Genomic DNA, 15,100 nt, shown 5'->3' on the forward strand with positions numbered 1-15,100 from the left:
GAATCCCCAATAATAATGAAAATCAACTTACTAATCACAAAAACAATTAAAAAACATAAAACAATAAACTATATTAGATAGATAGATAGATAGATAGATAGATAGATAGATAGATAGATAGGAGATAGATAGATAGATAGATAGATAGATAGATAGGAGATAGATAGATAGATAGATAGGAGATAGATAGATAGATAGATAGATAGATAGGAGATAGATAGATAGGAGATAGATAGATAGGAGATAGATAGATAGGAGATAGATAGATAGATAGATAGGAGATAGATAGGAGATAGATAGATAGGAGATAGATAGATAGATAGGAGATAGATAGATAGATAGATAGATAGGAGATAGATAGATAGATAGATAGATAGATAGATAGATAGATAGATAGACAGATAGATAGGAGATAGATAGATAGATAGATAGATAGATAGATAGATAGATAGATAGGAGATAGATAGATAGGAGATAGATAGGAGATAGATAGGAGATAGATAGATAGGAGATAGATAGATAGGAGATAGATAGATAGGAGATAGATAGATAGATAGGAGATAGATAGGAGATAGATAGATAGATAGATAGATAGATAGATAGATAGGAGATAGATAGATAGATAGATAGATAGATAGATAGATAGATAGATAGATAGGAGATAGATAGGAGATAAATAGATAGGAGATAGGAGATAGATAGATAGATAGATAGATAGATAGATAGATAGATAGATAGGAGATAGATAGATAGATAGATAGATAGATAGATAGATAGATAGATAGATAGATAGATAGGAGATAGGAGATAGATAGATAGGAGATAGATAGATAGATAGATAGATAGATAGATAGATAGGAGATAGATAGATAGATAGATAGGAGATAGATAGATAGGAGATAGGAGATAGATAGATAGGAGATAGATAGGGGATAGATAGATAGATAGATAGGAGATAGATAGGAGATAGGAGAGAGATAGATAGATAGGAGATAGATAGATAGAAGATAGATAGATAGATAGGAGATAGATAGGAGATATATAGATAGGAGATAGATAGATAGATAGATAGATAGGAGATAGATAGATAGGAGATAGATAGATAGGAGATAGATAGGTAGATAGATAGATAGATAGATAGATAGATAGATAGATAGGAGATAGATAGGAGATAGATAGATAGGAGATAGATAGGAGATAGATAGATAGGAGATAGATAGATAGGAGATAGATAGATAGATAGATAGATAGATAGATAGATAGATAGATAGGAGATAGATAGATAATAGATAGGAGATAGATAGATAGGTAGATAGATAGATAGATAGATAGATAGATAGATAGATAGATAGGAGATAGATAGAGAGATAGATAGGAGATAGATAGATAGGAGATAGATAGATAGATAGATAGATAGATAGATAGATAGGAGATAGATAGATAGATAGATAGATAGATAGATAGATAGATAGATAGATAGGAGATATATAGATAGGAGATAGATAGATAGGAGATAGATAGATAGATAGATAGATAGATAGATAGATAGGAGATAGATAGATAGATAGATAGATAGATAGATAGATAGGAGATAGATAGATAGATAGATAGATAGATAGATAGGAGATAGATAGATAGGAGATAGATAGATAGATAGATAGGAGATAGATAGATAGGAGATAGATAGATAGGTAGATAGATAGATAGGAGATAGATAGGAGATAGATAGATAGGAGATAGATAGATAGGAGATAGATAGATAGATAGATAGATAGATAGATAGATAGATAGATAGGAGATAGATAGATAGGAGATAGATAGATAGGTAGATAGATAGATAGATAGATAGATAGATAGGAGATAGATAGATAGATAGATAGATAGATAGATAGATAGATAGATAGGAGATAGATAGATAGGAGATAGATAGGATATAGATAGATAGGAGATAGATAGATAGATAGATAGGAGATAGATAGATAGATAGATAGATAGATAGGAGATAGATAGATAGATAGATAGATAGATAGATAGATAGATACATAGATAGGAGATAGATAGATAGATAGGAGATAGATAGATAGATAGATAGGAGATAGATAGATAGATAGATAGATAGATAGATAGATAGATAGATAGATAGGAGGGAGATAGATAGATAGATAGATAGATAGATAGATAGATAGATAGATAGGAGATAGATAGGAGATAGATAGATAGATAGATAGATAGATAGATAGATAGATAGATAGATAGGAGATAGATAGATAGGAGATAGATAGGATATAGATAGATAGGAGATAGATAGATAGATAGATAGATAGATAGATAGATAGATAGATAGATAGATAGGAGATAGATAGATAGATAGGAGATAGATAGATAGATAGATAGATAGATAGATAGATAGATAGATAGGAGATAGATAGGAGATAGATAGATAGATAGATAGATAGATAGATAGATAGATAGATAGATAGGAGATAGATAGATAGATAGATAGATAGGAGATAGATAGATAGATAGATAGATAGATAGATAGATAGGAGATAGATAGATAGATAGATAGATAGATAGATAGATAGGAGATAGATAGGAGATAGATAGATAGATAGATAGATAGATAGATAGATAGATAGGAGATAGATAGATAGATAGATAGATAGATAGATAGTAGATAGATAGATAAATAGATAGATAGATAGATAGATAGATAGATAGTAGATAGATAGATAAATAGAATGTATAGAATACTATATATATATTTATATATATTTATACCTCTTCATTCTGGTAAGCGGTCACAGCGATAAATTGTGTTTCGGGGAAGGAGTGGCTGGTGATCATTTTCTGGGGTCCCCCGACTCGTACTATATGGATTCTGGGCTCATATTTATGTAATGAATTCAGCATAATCTGTAAGAATAGATGACACATTGTTATAGAGGTGGGATGGTAATATACGTAATGGAGAAGGTTGTCACCCTCTGCTAACCTCGTAATCGATGAATCCGCCTCAGCCACTTACACAGTTCTTGTCTTTGCTGTCAATTCCCTTTTTCTATTTGTCTTTATATAAAACACATCATACCGCTATATATTTATAACACCATAATACCGCTATATATATATAACACCATCATACCGCTATATATATATATAAAACCATTATACCGCTATATATATAACACCATAATACCGCTATATATGTATATAACACCATAATACCGCTATATATGTATATAACACCATAATACCGCTATATATGTATATAACACCATAATACCGCTATATATATATAAAAAAACTATAATACCGCTATATATATCATCGTAGTACTGCTATATGTATATATATGTAAATATAACACCATAATACCACTATATATAACACATCATACTGCTATATATATAACACCATCTTACTGCTATATATAAATATAACACATCTTACCGCAATATATATATATATATATATACACACTGGTGGCTTGGATTACAAGCATAATCCATTCCGGGACGGCGCTTGTAATCCAAATCCACTCTTATACCAAAGCAAATGTTCCCATAAGAAATCATAGAAATGCAGACGATTGGTTCCACTCCCCAAATATACTGATTATTATTCTGAATAACATGTAGAAGAGATGAAACATTCAGAAACATCAGAATCTGTGATATTATAAGTTACTGTACAGTAATGGAGAGGATGGGAAACACAAGGGCGGACAGAGACTGCAGGGAGCATGAAGGAAGGAGCAGGACAGATGTGGGCACATACATGCAGCACTCTCTGCCCGGGGAGAGAGGGGTTACAGCTATGGAGAGATTACCTCCACAGTCCTGTCCCCTGATGTAAGCCCCAGCCTGAAGTGGATCTGCTATGATTGGAAGGTGAGGGAGACTTCCTGGGTCAGAGTACATGGCTGTAGACCCCGCTATGCAGACTCTGCCCCTCCCCCACTCCCCCTCCCACCCAGTACAGGGAGCTCTTACACCAAAGCAATGCTCTTACACCAAGTCACAATTTTGAAAAACTGTGAGCTCTTATACCAAGTTACTCTTAAACCAAAGTACCACTGTATATATATGAAACACCATTATACCGCTATATATATAACACCATCATACCGCTATATATATATCACCATCATACCGCTATATATATAACACCATTATACCGCTATATATATATCACCATCATACGGCTATATATATAACACCATTATACCGCTTATATATATATATATATATATATATATATATATATATATATGTAACACCAATATACCACTATATGTATAACACCATTATACCGCTATATATAACTCCATCATACCGCTATATATATATCACCATCATACCGCTATATATATAACACCATTATACCGCTATATATATATATATATATATATATATATATATATATATATGTAACACCAATATACCACTATATGTATAACACCATCATGCCACTATAAATATATATATCACAATCATACTGCTATACATATATATATATATATAACACCATTATACCGCTATATATATAACACAATCATACCGCTATATATATAACACCATCATAGCGCTATATATATATATATATATATATATATATATATAACACCATCATATACCGCTATATATATATATATAACACCATTATACCGCTATATATATAGATGTAATAGTGGTGATTACCTGTCCTTCCCCGTTCATCTTATTGGTGAGTTTGACTTTGCTGAAGGAGACGGGCGCTTTCATCCAGTGGGCCCCAAAGTTGGGGGAGTCGGGGTGAATGTAGACGCAGCTGGGGGCCTGCGGCTCCGGCTTCCCTCCTGGGACCCATTCCCCGTTCACGTACTTCCAGCGGTTATTATCAGCCGTCACAAAGTCCATCAGGAAGGAGTACATGGCGTTGGGGTCCAGACCCGTGACGCTGATCTTCAAAACAGGAAACATTCTCCTAAAGGGAAACAGCAGAAGTGTCAGTAAGTTGTCTGTCAGTAAGTGATCTCCACCTGGTCCTATCGGTCACTGACTAATGGGTGCTGACTAGAGATGAGCGACCCTGGAGCAGCTGGAGTCCATCCGAGCGTTCGGCATGTGATTAGCGGTGGCGGCTGGAGTTGGATAAAGCCCTAAGGCTATGTGGAGATCATGGATATAGTCATTGGCCGTATCCATGTTTTCCAGACAACCTTAGAGCTTTATCCAAGTTCAGCAGCCCCCGCTAATCACATGCCGAACGATCGGGTTCGGATGGACTCTAACCCGAACCCGGTTCGCTCATCTCTAGTGCTGACCCCCCATAGATCAGCTGATCAGTGCCAGTGTGGTCCTATAGGTCACTGACTGAGGGGTGCTGACCCCCCATAGATCAGCTGATCAGTGCCAGTGTGGTCCTATAGGTCTCTGACTGTGGGGTGCTGACCCCCCCATAGATCAGCTGATCAGTGCCAGTGTGGTCCTATAGGTCAGTGACTGAGGGGTGCTGACGCCCCATAAATCAGCACGATCAGCTGATCAGTGCCAGTGTGGTGCTGGAAATAAACCTTGTACAGGAGCAGCATCCCTTGTGGATACTGTCAGCCATGAATAGTTTTAGGCCAGAAAACCCTTTAAGGCTATGCTCCCACAAGGTCTATTTTAGCCGCTTTGTGACCATTTTTTGGCCGTTCATCATTTTGGCATCAAAGCACGGATGTAATTTGCATAAACCGGCCCAAAGAACGATCAAAAAAGGACATTGTGGGAACATAGCCCAAAAGTGTTAGGATTATTAGTACTGTCCCCTGTCCCAGAGGCTGTGAGGCCCGGGCAGTAGCGCCCCCTTAGGGACCTGGCAAAAAGTTCGCTTTTTTTCCATTACTTAAAAGGTTTGCTGAGAAATTTACCAAAAATATTAAAAGCACAAAGTCCAGTGCTGACGCAGAGTTATTGTCAGGGACCGTGTATACAATATATCTGGAGTACTAGGGGCAGCAATGTAAAAGAAAAAACATCGCCCCTTCAGCATGTTTCACTGAGAACCGCAGCATCTTCAGGGAGCAGAACATGCCCATATAACTACAGTGTGCTCCCTGAAGATGCTGCGGTTCTCAGTGAAACATGCTGAAGGGGCGATGTTTTTTCTTTTACATTGCTGCCCCAGTACTCCAGATATATTGTATACACGGTCTCTGACAATAACTCTGTGTCAGCACTGGTATATGGGTTTTTAATATTTTTGGGAAATATCTCAGCAAACTTTTTAAGTAATTAAATAAAAGTGAAGTTTTAGTCAGGTCCCTAAGGGGGCGCTACTCCCCGGGCCTCACAGCCTCTGGGAAAGGCGATAGTGGTCATATTGGACCCCAAACCTCCGAGTTGGAGGACTTGTGATTGTTGAGGGTTATTAGTGCAGACATGTAAGCTCAGATCGCACTGGGTTTCAGTCCTGAGTTCCTCTATGTTTGTAGGTTACAGCTGGGTGAAGGGCCCGGCCACACCCTGCACTCTCTGGTCGGCTCTCTCAGGGCCCATTATCCATCATTGCTAGTGAAGAAAGCCGCCATTAAGAAACTACGCCCCCTGCAGGGCCAAAACATTAAAACGGCACGACTGGTTTAATCTGCCCAAAATAAGCGCAAACACCTTCATAAATCCACCTACTACGGCTACTATGTACGCCGCACGCACAAACTCTGCAGTAACCACAATGATGATGTATGTGCCTCTTATTATTTATATATATTGTATATTAGATGGTAAAAAATGGACTGTAAGTATTTCCCTTTATGGCTAGGTTCACACACCGTCTTTTTTTGTCCATTTAATGGCCGTTTTTTTTGGATGTCTGCATTTTTGTTATTTTGAAATTGCATATGGCATTGCAAAATAACAGACGTCATTTGGCCTCAAAAAGACAGACGTCCAAAAAGACGGACAAGATTCCCATACTATCCCCCCCCCTCTATAGTGTACTCAATTTCCGTACTATCCCCCCCCTCTATAGTGTACACGATTCCCGTACTATCCCCCCTCTATAGTGTACACGATTCCTGTACTATCCCCCCCTCTATAGTGTACACAATTCCTGTACTATCCCCCCCTCTATAGTGTACACGATTCCCATACTATCCCCCCCTCTATAGTGTACACGATTCCCATACTATCCCCCCTCTATAGTGTACACGATTCCCGTACTATCCCCCCCTCTATAGTGTACACGATTCCCGTACTACCCCCCCTCTATAGTGTACACGATTCCCGTACTATCCCCCCCCCTATAGTATACACTATTCCCGTACTATCCCCCCCTCTATAGTGTACACGATTCCCGTACTACCCCCCCTCTATAGTGTACACGATTCCCGTACTACCCCCCCTCTATAGTATACACGATTCCCGTACTATCCCCCCTTCTATAGTGTACACGATTCCCATACTACCCCCCCTCTATAGTGTACACGATTCCCATACTATCCCCCCTCTATAGTGTACACGATTCCCGTACTATCCCCCCTCTATAGTGTACACGATTCCCGTACTACCCCCCCTCTATAGTATACACTATTCCCGTACTATCCCCCCCCTCTATAGTGTACACGATTCCCATACTACCCCCCCTCTATAGTGTACACGATTCCTGTACTATCCCCCCCTCTATAGTGTACACGATTCCCGTACTACCCCCCCTCTATAGTGTACACGATTCCCGTACTATCCCCCCCTCTATAGTGTACACGATTCCTGTACTATACCCCCCCCTCTATAGTGTACACGATTCCTGTACTATCCCCCCCTCTATAGTGTACACGATTCCTGTACTATCCCCCCTCTATAGTGTACACGATTCCCGTACTACCCCCCTCTATAGTATACACGATTCCCGTACTATCCCCCCCCTCTATAGTGTACACGATTCCCGTACTACCCCCCCTCTATAGTATACACGATTCCTGTACTATCCCCCCCCCCTATAGTGTACACGATTCCCATACTATCCCCCCTCTATAGTGTACACGATTCCTGTACTATCCCCCCCTCTATAGTGTACACGATTCCCGTACTACCCCCCCCTCTATAGTGTACACGATTCCCGTACTATCCCCCCCCCTCTATAGTATACACGATTCCCGTACTATCCCCCCCTCTATAGTGTACATGATTCCTGTACTATCCCCCCCTCTATAGTGTACACGATTCCCGTACTATCTCCCCCCCCTATAGTGTACACGATTCCTGTACTATCCCCCCCTATAGTGTACACGATTCCCATACTATCCCCCCTCTATAGTGTACACGATTCCCATACTATCCCCCTCTATAGTGTACACGATTCCCGTACTACCCCCCCTCTATAGTATACACGATTCCCGTACAACTCCCCCCCCTATAGTGTACACAATTCCCGTACTATCCCCCCCTCTATAGTGTACACGATTCCTGTACTATCCCCCCTCTATAGTGTACACAATTCCCGTACTATCCCCCCCTCTATAGTGTACACGATTCCCGTACTATCCCCCCTCTATAGTGTACACGATTCCCGTACTATCCCCCCCTCTATAGTGTACACGATTCCCATACTATCCCCCTCTATAGTGTACACAATTCCCGTACTATCCCCCCCTCTATAGTGTACACGATTCCTGTACTATCCCCCCTCTATAGTGTACACGATTCCCGTACTATCCCCCCCTCTATAGTGTACACGATTCCCATACTATCCCCCTCTATAGTGTACACGATTCCCATACTATCCCCCTCTATAGTGTACACGATTCCCGTACTATCCCCCCTCTATAGTATACACGATTCCCATACTATCCCCCCTCTATAGTGTACACGATTCCCATACTATCCCCCCCTCTATAGTGTACACGATTCCCGTACTATCCCCCCCCTCTATAGTGTACACGATTCCCATACTATCCCCCACCTCTATAGTGTACACGATTCCCATACTATCCCCCTCTATAGTGTACACGATTCCCGTACTATCCCCCCCTCTATAGTGTACACGATTCCCATACTATCCCCCCTCTATAGTGTACACGATTCCCATACTATCCCCCTCTATAGTGTACACGATTCCCGTACTATCCCCCCCCCCTCTATAGTGTACACGATTCCTGTACTATCCCCCCCTCTATAGTATACACGATTCCCGTACTATCCCCCCCACTATAGTGTACACGATTCCCGTACTATCCCCCCTCTATAGTGTACACGATTCCTGTACTATCCCCACCTCTATAGTGTACACGATTCCCGTACTATCACCCCCACTATAGTGTACACGATTCCCGTACTATCCCCCCCCCCCTATAGTGTACACGATTCCTGTACTACCCCCCCCTCTATAGTGTACACGATTCCTGTACTATCCCCCCCCTCTATAGTGTACACGATTCCTGTACTATCCCCCCCTCTATAGTGTACACGATTCCCAAACTATCCCCCCTCTATAGTGTACACGATTCCCATACTATCCCCCTCTATAGTGTACACGATTCCCGTACTACCCCCCCTCTATAGTATACACGATTCCCGTACTATCCCCCCCACTATAGTGTACACGATTCCTGTACTATCCCCCCCCCTATAGTGTACACGATTCCCGTACTACCCCCCCCCTCTATAGTGTACACGATTCCTGTACTATCCCCCCCCTCTATAGTGTACACGATTCCTGTACTATCCCCCCCTCTATAGTGTACACGATTCCCGTACTATCCCCCCCCTCTATAGTGTACACGATTCCCGTACTATCCCCCCCCTCTATAGTGTACACGATTCCTGTACTATCCCCCCCTCTATAGTGTACACAATTCCCGTACTATCCCCCCCTCTATAGTGTACACGATTCCTGTACTATCCCCCCTCTATAGTGTACACGATTCCCGTACTATCCCCCCCTCTATAGTGTACACGATTCCCGTACTATCCCCCCCCTATAGTGTACACGATTCCTGTACTATCCCCCCCTCTATAGTATACACGATTCCCGTACTATCCCCCCCACTATAGTGTACACGATTCCCGTACTATCCCCCCCCTATAGTGTACACGATTCCTGTACTATCCCCCCCTCTATAGTATACACGATTCCCGTACTATCCCCCCCTCTATAGTGTACACGATTCCCATACTATCCCCCTCTATAGTGTACACGATTCCCGTACTACCCCCCCCTCTATAGTATACACGATTCCCGTACTACCCCCCTCTATAGTATACACGATTCCCGTACTATCCCCCCCACTATAGTGTACACGATTCCTGTACTATCCCCCCTCTATAGTGTACACGATTCCCGTACTATCCCCACCTCTATAGTGTACACGATTCCCGTACTATCCCCCCCTCTATAGTGTACACGATTCCCGTACTATCCCCCCCACTATAGTGTACACGATTCCCGTACTATCCCCCCCCCCTATAGTGTACACAATTCCCGTACTATCCCCCCCTCTATAGTGTACACGATTCCTGTACTATCCCCCCCCCCCTATAGTGTACACAATTCCCGTACTATCCCCCCCTCTATAGTGTACACGATTCCCATACTATCCCCCCTCTGTAGTGTACACGATTCCCGTACTATCCCCCCCCTCTATAGTGTACACGATTCCCATACTATCCCCCCCCCCCTATAGTATACACGATTCCTGTACTATCCCCCCTCTATAGTGTACACGATTCCTGTACTATCCCCCCCCCTCTATAGTGTACACGATTCCCGTACTATCCCCCCCCTCTATAGTGTACACGATTCCTGTACTATCCCCCCCCTATAGTGTACACGATTCCTGTACTATACCCCCCCCTCTATAGTGTACACGATTCCTGTACTATCCCCCCCTCTATAGTGTACACGATTCCTGTACTATCCCCCCCCCTCTATAGTGTACACGATTCCCGTACTATCCCCCCCCTCTATAGTGTACACGATTCCTGTACTATCCCCCCCTCTATAGTGTACACAATTCCCGTACTATCCCCCCTCTATAGTGTACACGATTCCCGTACTATCCCCCACCCTCTATAGTGTTCACGATTCCCGTACTATCCCCCCCTCTATAGTGTACACGATTCCCGTACTATCCCCCCCCTCTATAGTGTACACGATTCCCGTACTATCCCCCCCCTCTATAGTGTACACGATTCCCGTACTATCCCCCCCTCTATAGTGTACACGATTCCTGTACTATCCCCCCCCTATAGTGTACACGATTCCCATACTATCCCCCCCCTCTATAGTGTACACGATTCCTGTACTATCCCCCCTCTATAGTGTACACGATTCCTATACTATCCCCCCCTCTATAGTGTACACGATTCCTATACTATCCCCCCCTCTATAGTGTACACGATTCCCATACTGTCCCCCCCCACCTCCATAGTGTACACGATTCCCGTACTATCCCCCCCCTCTATAGTGTACACGATTCCCGTACTATCCCCCCCTCTATAGTGTACACGATTCCCATACTATCCCCCCCACTATAGTGTACACGATTCCTGTACTATCCCCCCTCTATAGTGTACACGATTCCCGTACTATCCCCCCCCCTATAGTGTACACGATTCCCATACTATCCCCCCCACTATAGTGTACACGATTCCTGTACTATCCCCCCTCTATAGTGTACACGATTCCCGTACTATCCCCCCACCACTATAGTGTACACGATTCCCGTACTATCCCCCCCCTATAGTGTACACGATTCCCGTACTATCCCCCCTCTATAGTGTACACGATTCCCGTACTATCCCCCCACCACTATAGTGTACACGATTCCCGTACTATCCCCCCCCCTATAGTGTACACAATTCCCGTACTATCCCCCCCTCTATAGTGTACACGATTCCCGTACTATCCCCCCCCCTATAGTGTACACAATTCCCGTACTATCCCCCCCTCTATAGTGTACACGATTCCCGTACTATTCCCCCCCCCTATAGTGTACACAATTCCCGTACTATCCCCCCCACCACTATAGTGTACACGATTCCCGTACTATCCCCCTCTATAGTGTACACGATTCCCGTACTATTCCCCCCCCCTATAGTGTACACAATTCCCGTACTATTCACCCACCAAGAAGGAACATGGCCAAACTAATAATCATATAAGAATAATCATAAAATAATAGACATATATCAGATTCTGGAAAGCACAATGAGATTAATAGCCGTATACCTAAAATCTTCTCACGTCACATGACTTTCTAAGGCCGGGGTCACACTGCGTTTTTGCAGTTTTTTTTCATCTGTATTATGCAAAAGACGGATGAAAAAACGGATTATTTGCATCCATTTTGATCCGTTCTTCCATTAAAAGAAAAAAGGCTAAAAAAATGGATCTAAACGCATCGTTTTTTTTATTTACACAAAAACATGGACGATTTACTTTTTTTTATCCTTTTTATATAATGAAAGCCAATGGAAAAATGGATCAAAACAGACGCAAATGTACCCGTTTTTTCATCCATCTTTTGCATAAAACGGATGAAAATAAATTGGATTGCAAAAACGCAGAGTGACCCCGGCCTTAGAAATCTATTGAATTAAACGGATATAAGAAATATGGGAAATAATATTACAGAATGTCATGAAACACACGGGGTAACCTGCTAGAGCTTGCCTTGTTGCCTTGTTGCCTTGTTGCCTTGTTGCCTTGTTACTTTGTTGCTTTGTTACACTGTTACTTTGTTGCAGTCATGTACCCCCCGCCCTTCGGCCCCCACTTACCGGCCGTTTTTGGTGACTATCATCTCGTTCGTCAGCTCCTTGAAGCACTTCCACAGCTCGGTCTCCTCCAGGGTCACTTTCAGGCCCCGTTCGGTAGGGTCTCCCTTTTCGCTGCCGGCTTGGAGTTCATTCTCTACGGCCGTGAGGAGATGGTCCGTTCTGCACGGGAGACTTTTAGTGAAGTTTTCGCTGCTCGCAGTGCTCATGGTTACAGGCTGGCACCAAGCACTGACAACACTGGGGTCTGACTACTCTTTGGCCCCTCTAGGCTGGAGTCACACTGACATACTAGGGAGCTCATCAGTCGCCCTGCGGAGAGTCCCGGGATTGGTGCAGGATTCCTTTGATCTTGTCCTCTCTGGGCTGTGATTGGTGTATTCAGCATCTTCCCCAATTCTCACCTTAATGGCCCATCAGATGAAGTGAGAGTGTATGTAAATATCTAAATGTTTGCACCTACAAGGAAGACACAGTTGCCTTGAGGAAGAGGAGTGTCAGCAGCCGCCATAACCTTCTTTCAGGGTAATAGCCTTCATTAGGAATTAACACCTGGCAGAATTACAATTTTAAATCCAGCGGAGGTGTCTAGGTGAATGTGTGGCTGCTGCCCCCTCACACCTGGAGCACAGGAAATGTCCCTCTTCCTCCACTCATCAAAAGAGAGAAACTGCCCTCACTGGGAGCTGGAGGAAGCCTTAGAAATGGCGTATACCCTGACCGACCGGCGTATATGAAGCCTGATACGTGATATGGAGAGACGGAAGAGGGATATCACATACAGACGTGTCCGCGCTAGGGTTCTCTTATTTATTAGTGGAACAGAAAACCATAAACTGAGGAGCAGAACGATGCAAAATGTGCAGGTTTTTATTGGTCTGTTTGCATTTCGGCTTTAAAACCCCCGACCTGTATACATCTATGTGCATCAGTCCGTATCCCATTGCATCAGTCCGTATCCGTTTGCATCAGTCCGTATTCATTTGCATCAGTCCGTATCCGTTTGCATCAGTCCGAATCCGTTTGCATCAGTCCGTATTCATTTGCATCAGTCCGTATCCGTTTGCATCAGTCGCTATTTCGTTTGCATCAGTCGCTATTCCATTTGCATCAGTCGCCATCCGCTTGCATCAGTTTGTATACCAATGTATTTTTCCTGTTCGGTCTCTCATCCCTTCTGCACACGCTCAGTGAAAAACCGATAAAACGGATGTCAATGGAAATTCCTTCTGTTTAGATCCGTCCTTAATGTAAAAAAAAAAACAGAAGTGCACTTTCCATTCAGGTTCCTTTTTTTGAAGGGAGAAAAGGTTGCATGCAGGATTTTTTTCTTCCATTAAAAAAAAACAGAACTGTGACAGAATCCATGCAAACCATGCAAGTGTGACAGACGGAGCGCAGGTATGCGAGACAGAGCCCAGGTATGCCAGACAGAGCCCAGGTATGCCAAACAGAGCGCAGGTATGCCAGACAGAGCCCAGGTATGACAGACGGAGCGCAGGTATGCCAGACAGAGCGCAGGTATGCCAGACGGAGCCCAGGTATGCCAGACGGAGCCCAGGTATGACAGACGGAGCGCAGGTATGCCAGACAGAGCGCAGGTATGCCAGACGGAGCCCAGGTATGACAGACGGAGCCCAGGTATGCGAGACGGAGCCCAGGTATGCGAGATGGAGCGCAGGTATGCCAAACAGAGCGCAGGTATGCCAGAGGGAGCGCAGGTATGACAGACGGAGCCCAGGTATGCGAGACGGAGCCCAGGTATGCGAGATGGAGCGCAGGTATGCCAGACGGAGCGCAGGTATGCCAGAGGGAGCGCAGGTATGACAGAGGGAGCGCAGGTATGACAGACGGAGCCCAGGTATGCCAGACGGAGCGCAAGTATGCCAGACGGAGCGCAGGTATGCCAGATGGAGTGCAGGTATGCCAGACGGAGCGCAGGTATGCCAGACGGAGCGCAGGTATGCCAGATGGAGCGCAGGTATGCCAGACGGAGCGCAGGTATGCCAGATGGAGCGCAGGTATGCCAGACGGAGCCCAGGTATGACAGAGGGAGCGCAGGTATGACAGACGGAGCGCAGGTATGCCAGAGGGAGCGCAGGTATGACAGACGGAGCGCAGGTATGACAGACGGAGCGCAGGTATGACAGAGGGAGTGCAGGTATGACAGACGGAGCGCAGGTATGACAGACGGAACCCAGGTATTACAGACGGAGCGCAGGTATGCCAGAGGGAGCGCAGGTATGACAGACGGAGCGCAGGTATGACAGACGGAGCGCAGGTATGACAGAGGGAGCGCAGGTATGACAGACGGAGCGCAGGTATGACAGACGGAACCCAGGTATTACAGACGGAGC

At 43.7% G+C, this 15,100-nt stretch overlaps 1 protein-coding gene across 1 annotated transcript in view; it reads right to left on the reverse strand.

Moving 5' to 3' along the window:
- LOC138794599 (T-box transcription factor T-like) overlaps nucleotides 1-15,100 on the reverse strand; it is a 40,253-nt gene that overhangs the window by 11,705 nt on the left and 13,448 nt on the right. The window contains exons 2-3 of the mRNA XM_069973365.1: nucleotides 4,704-4,968; nucleotides 2,782-2,916 (exon numbers count right to left, since the gene is read on the reverse strand). Coding sequence (XP_069829466.1) covers nucleotides 2,782-2,916; nucleotides 4,704-4,964 — 396 coding nt within the window. The 5' untranslated portion in view covers nucleotides 4,965-4,968. The remainder of the gene's footprint in view (nucleotides 1-2,781; nucleotides 2,917-4,703; nucleotides 4,969-15,100) is intronic.

Source organism: Dendropsophus ebraccatus, chromosome 6, assembly GCF_027789765.1.
Source record: "Dendropsophus ebraccatus isolate aDenEbr1 chromosome 6, aDenEbr1.pat, whole genome shotgun sequence".
NCBI classification, from domain to species: domain Eukaryota; kingdom Metazoa; phylum Chordata; class Amphibia; order Anura; family Hylidae; genus Dendropsophus; species Dendropsophus ebraccatus.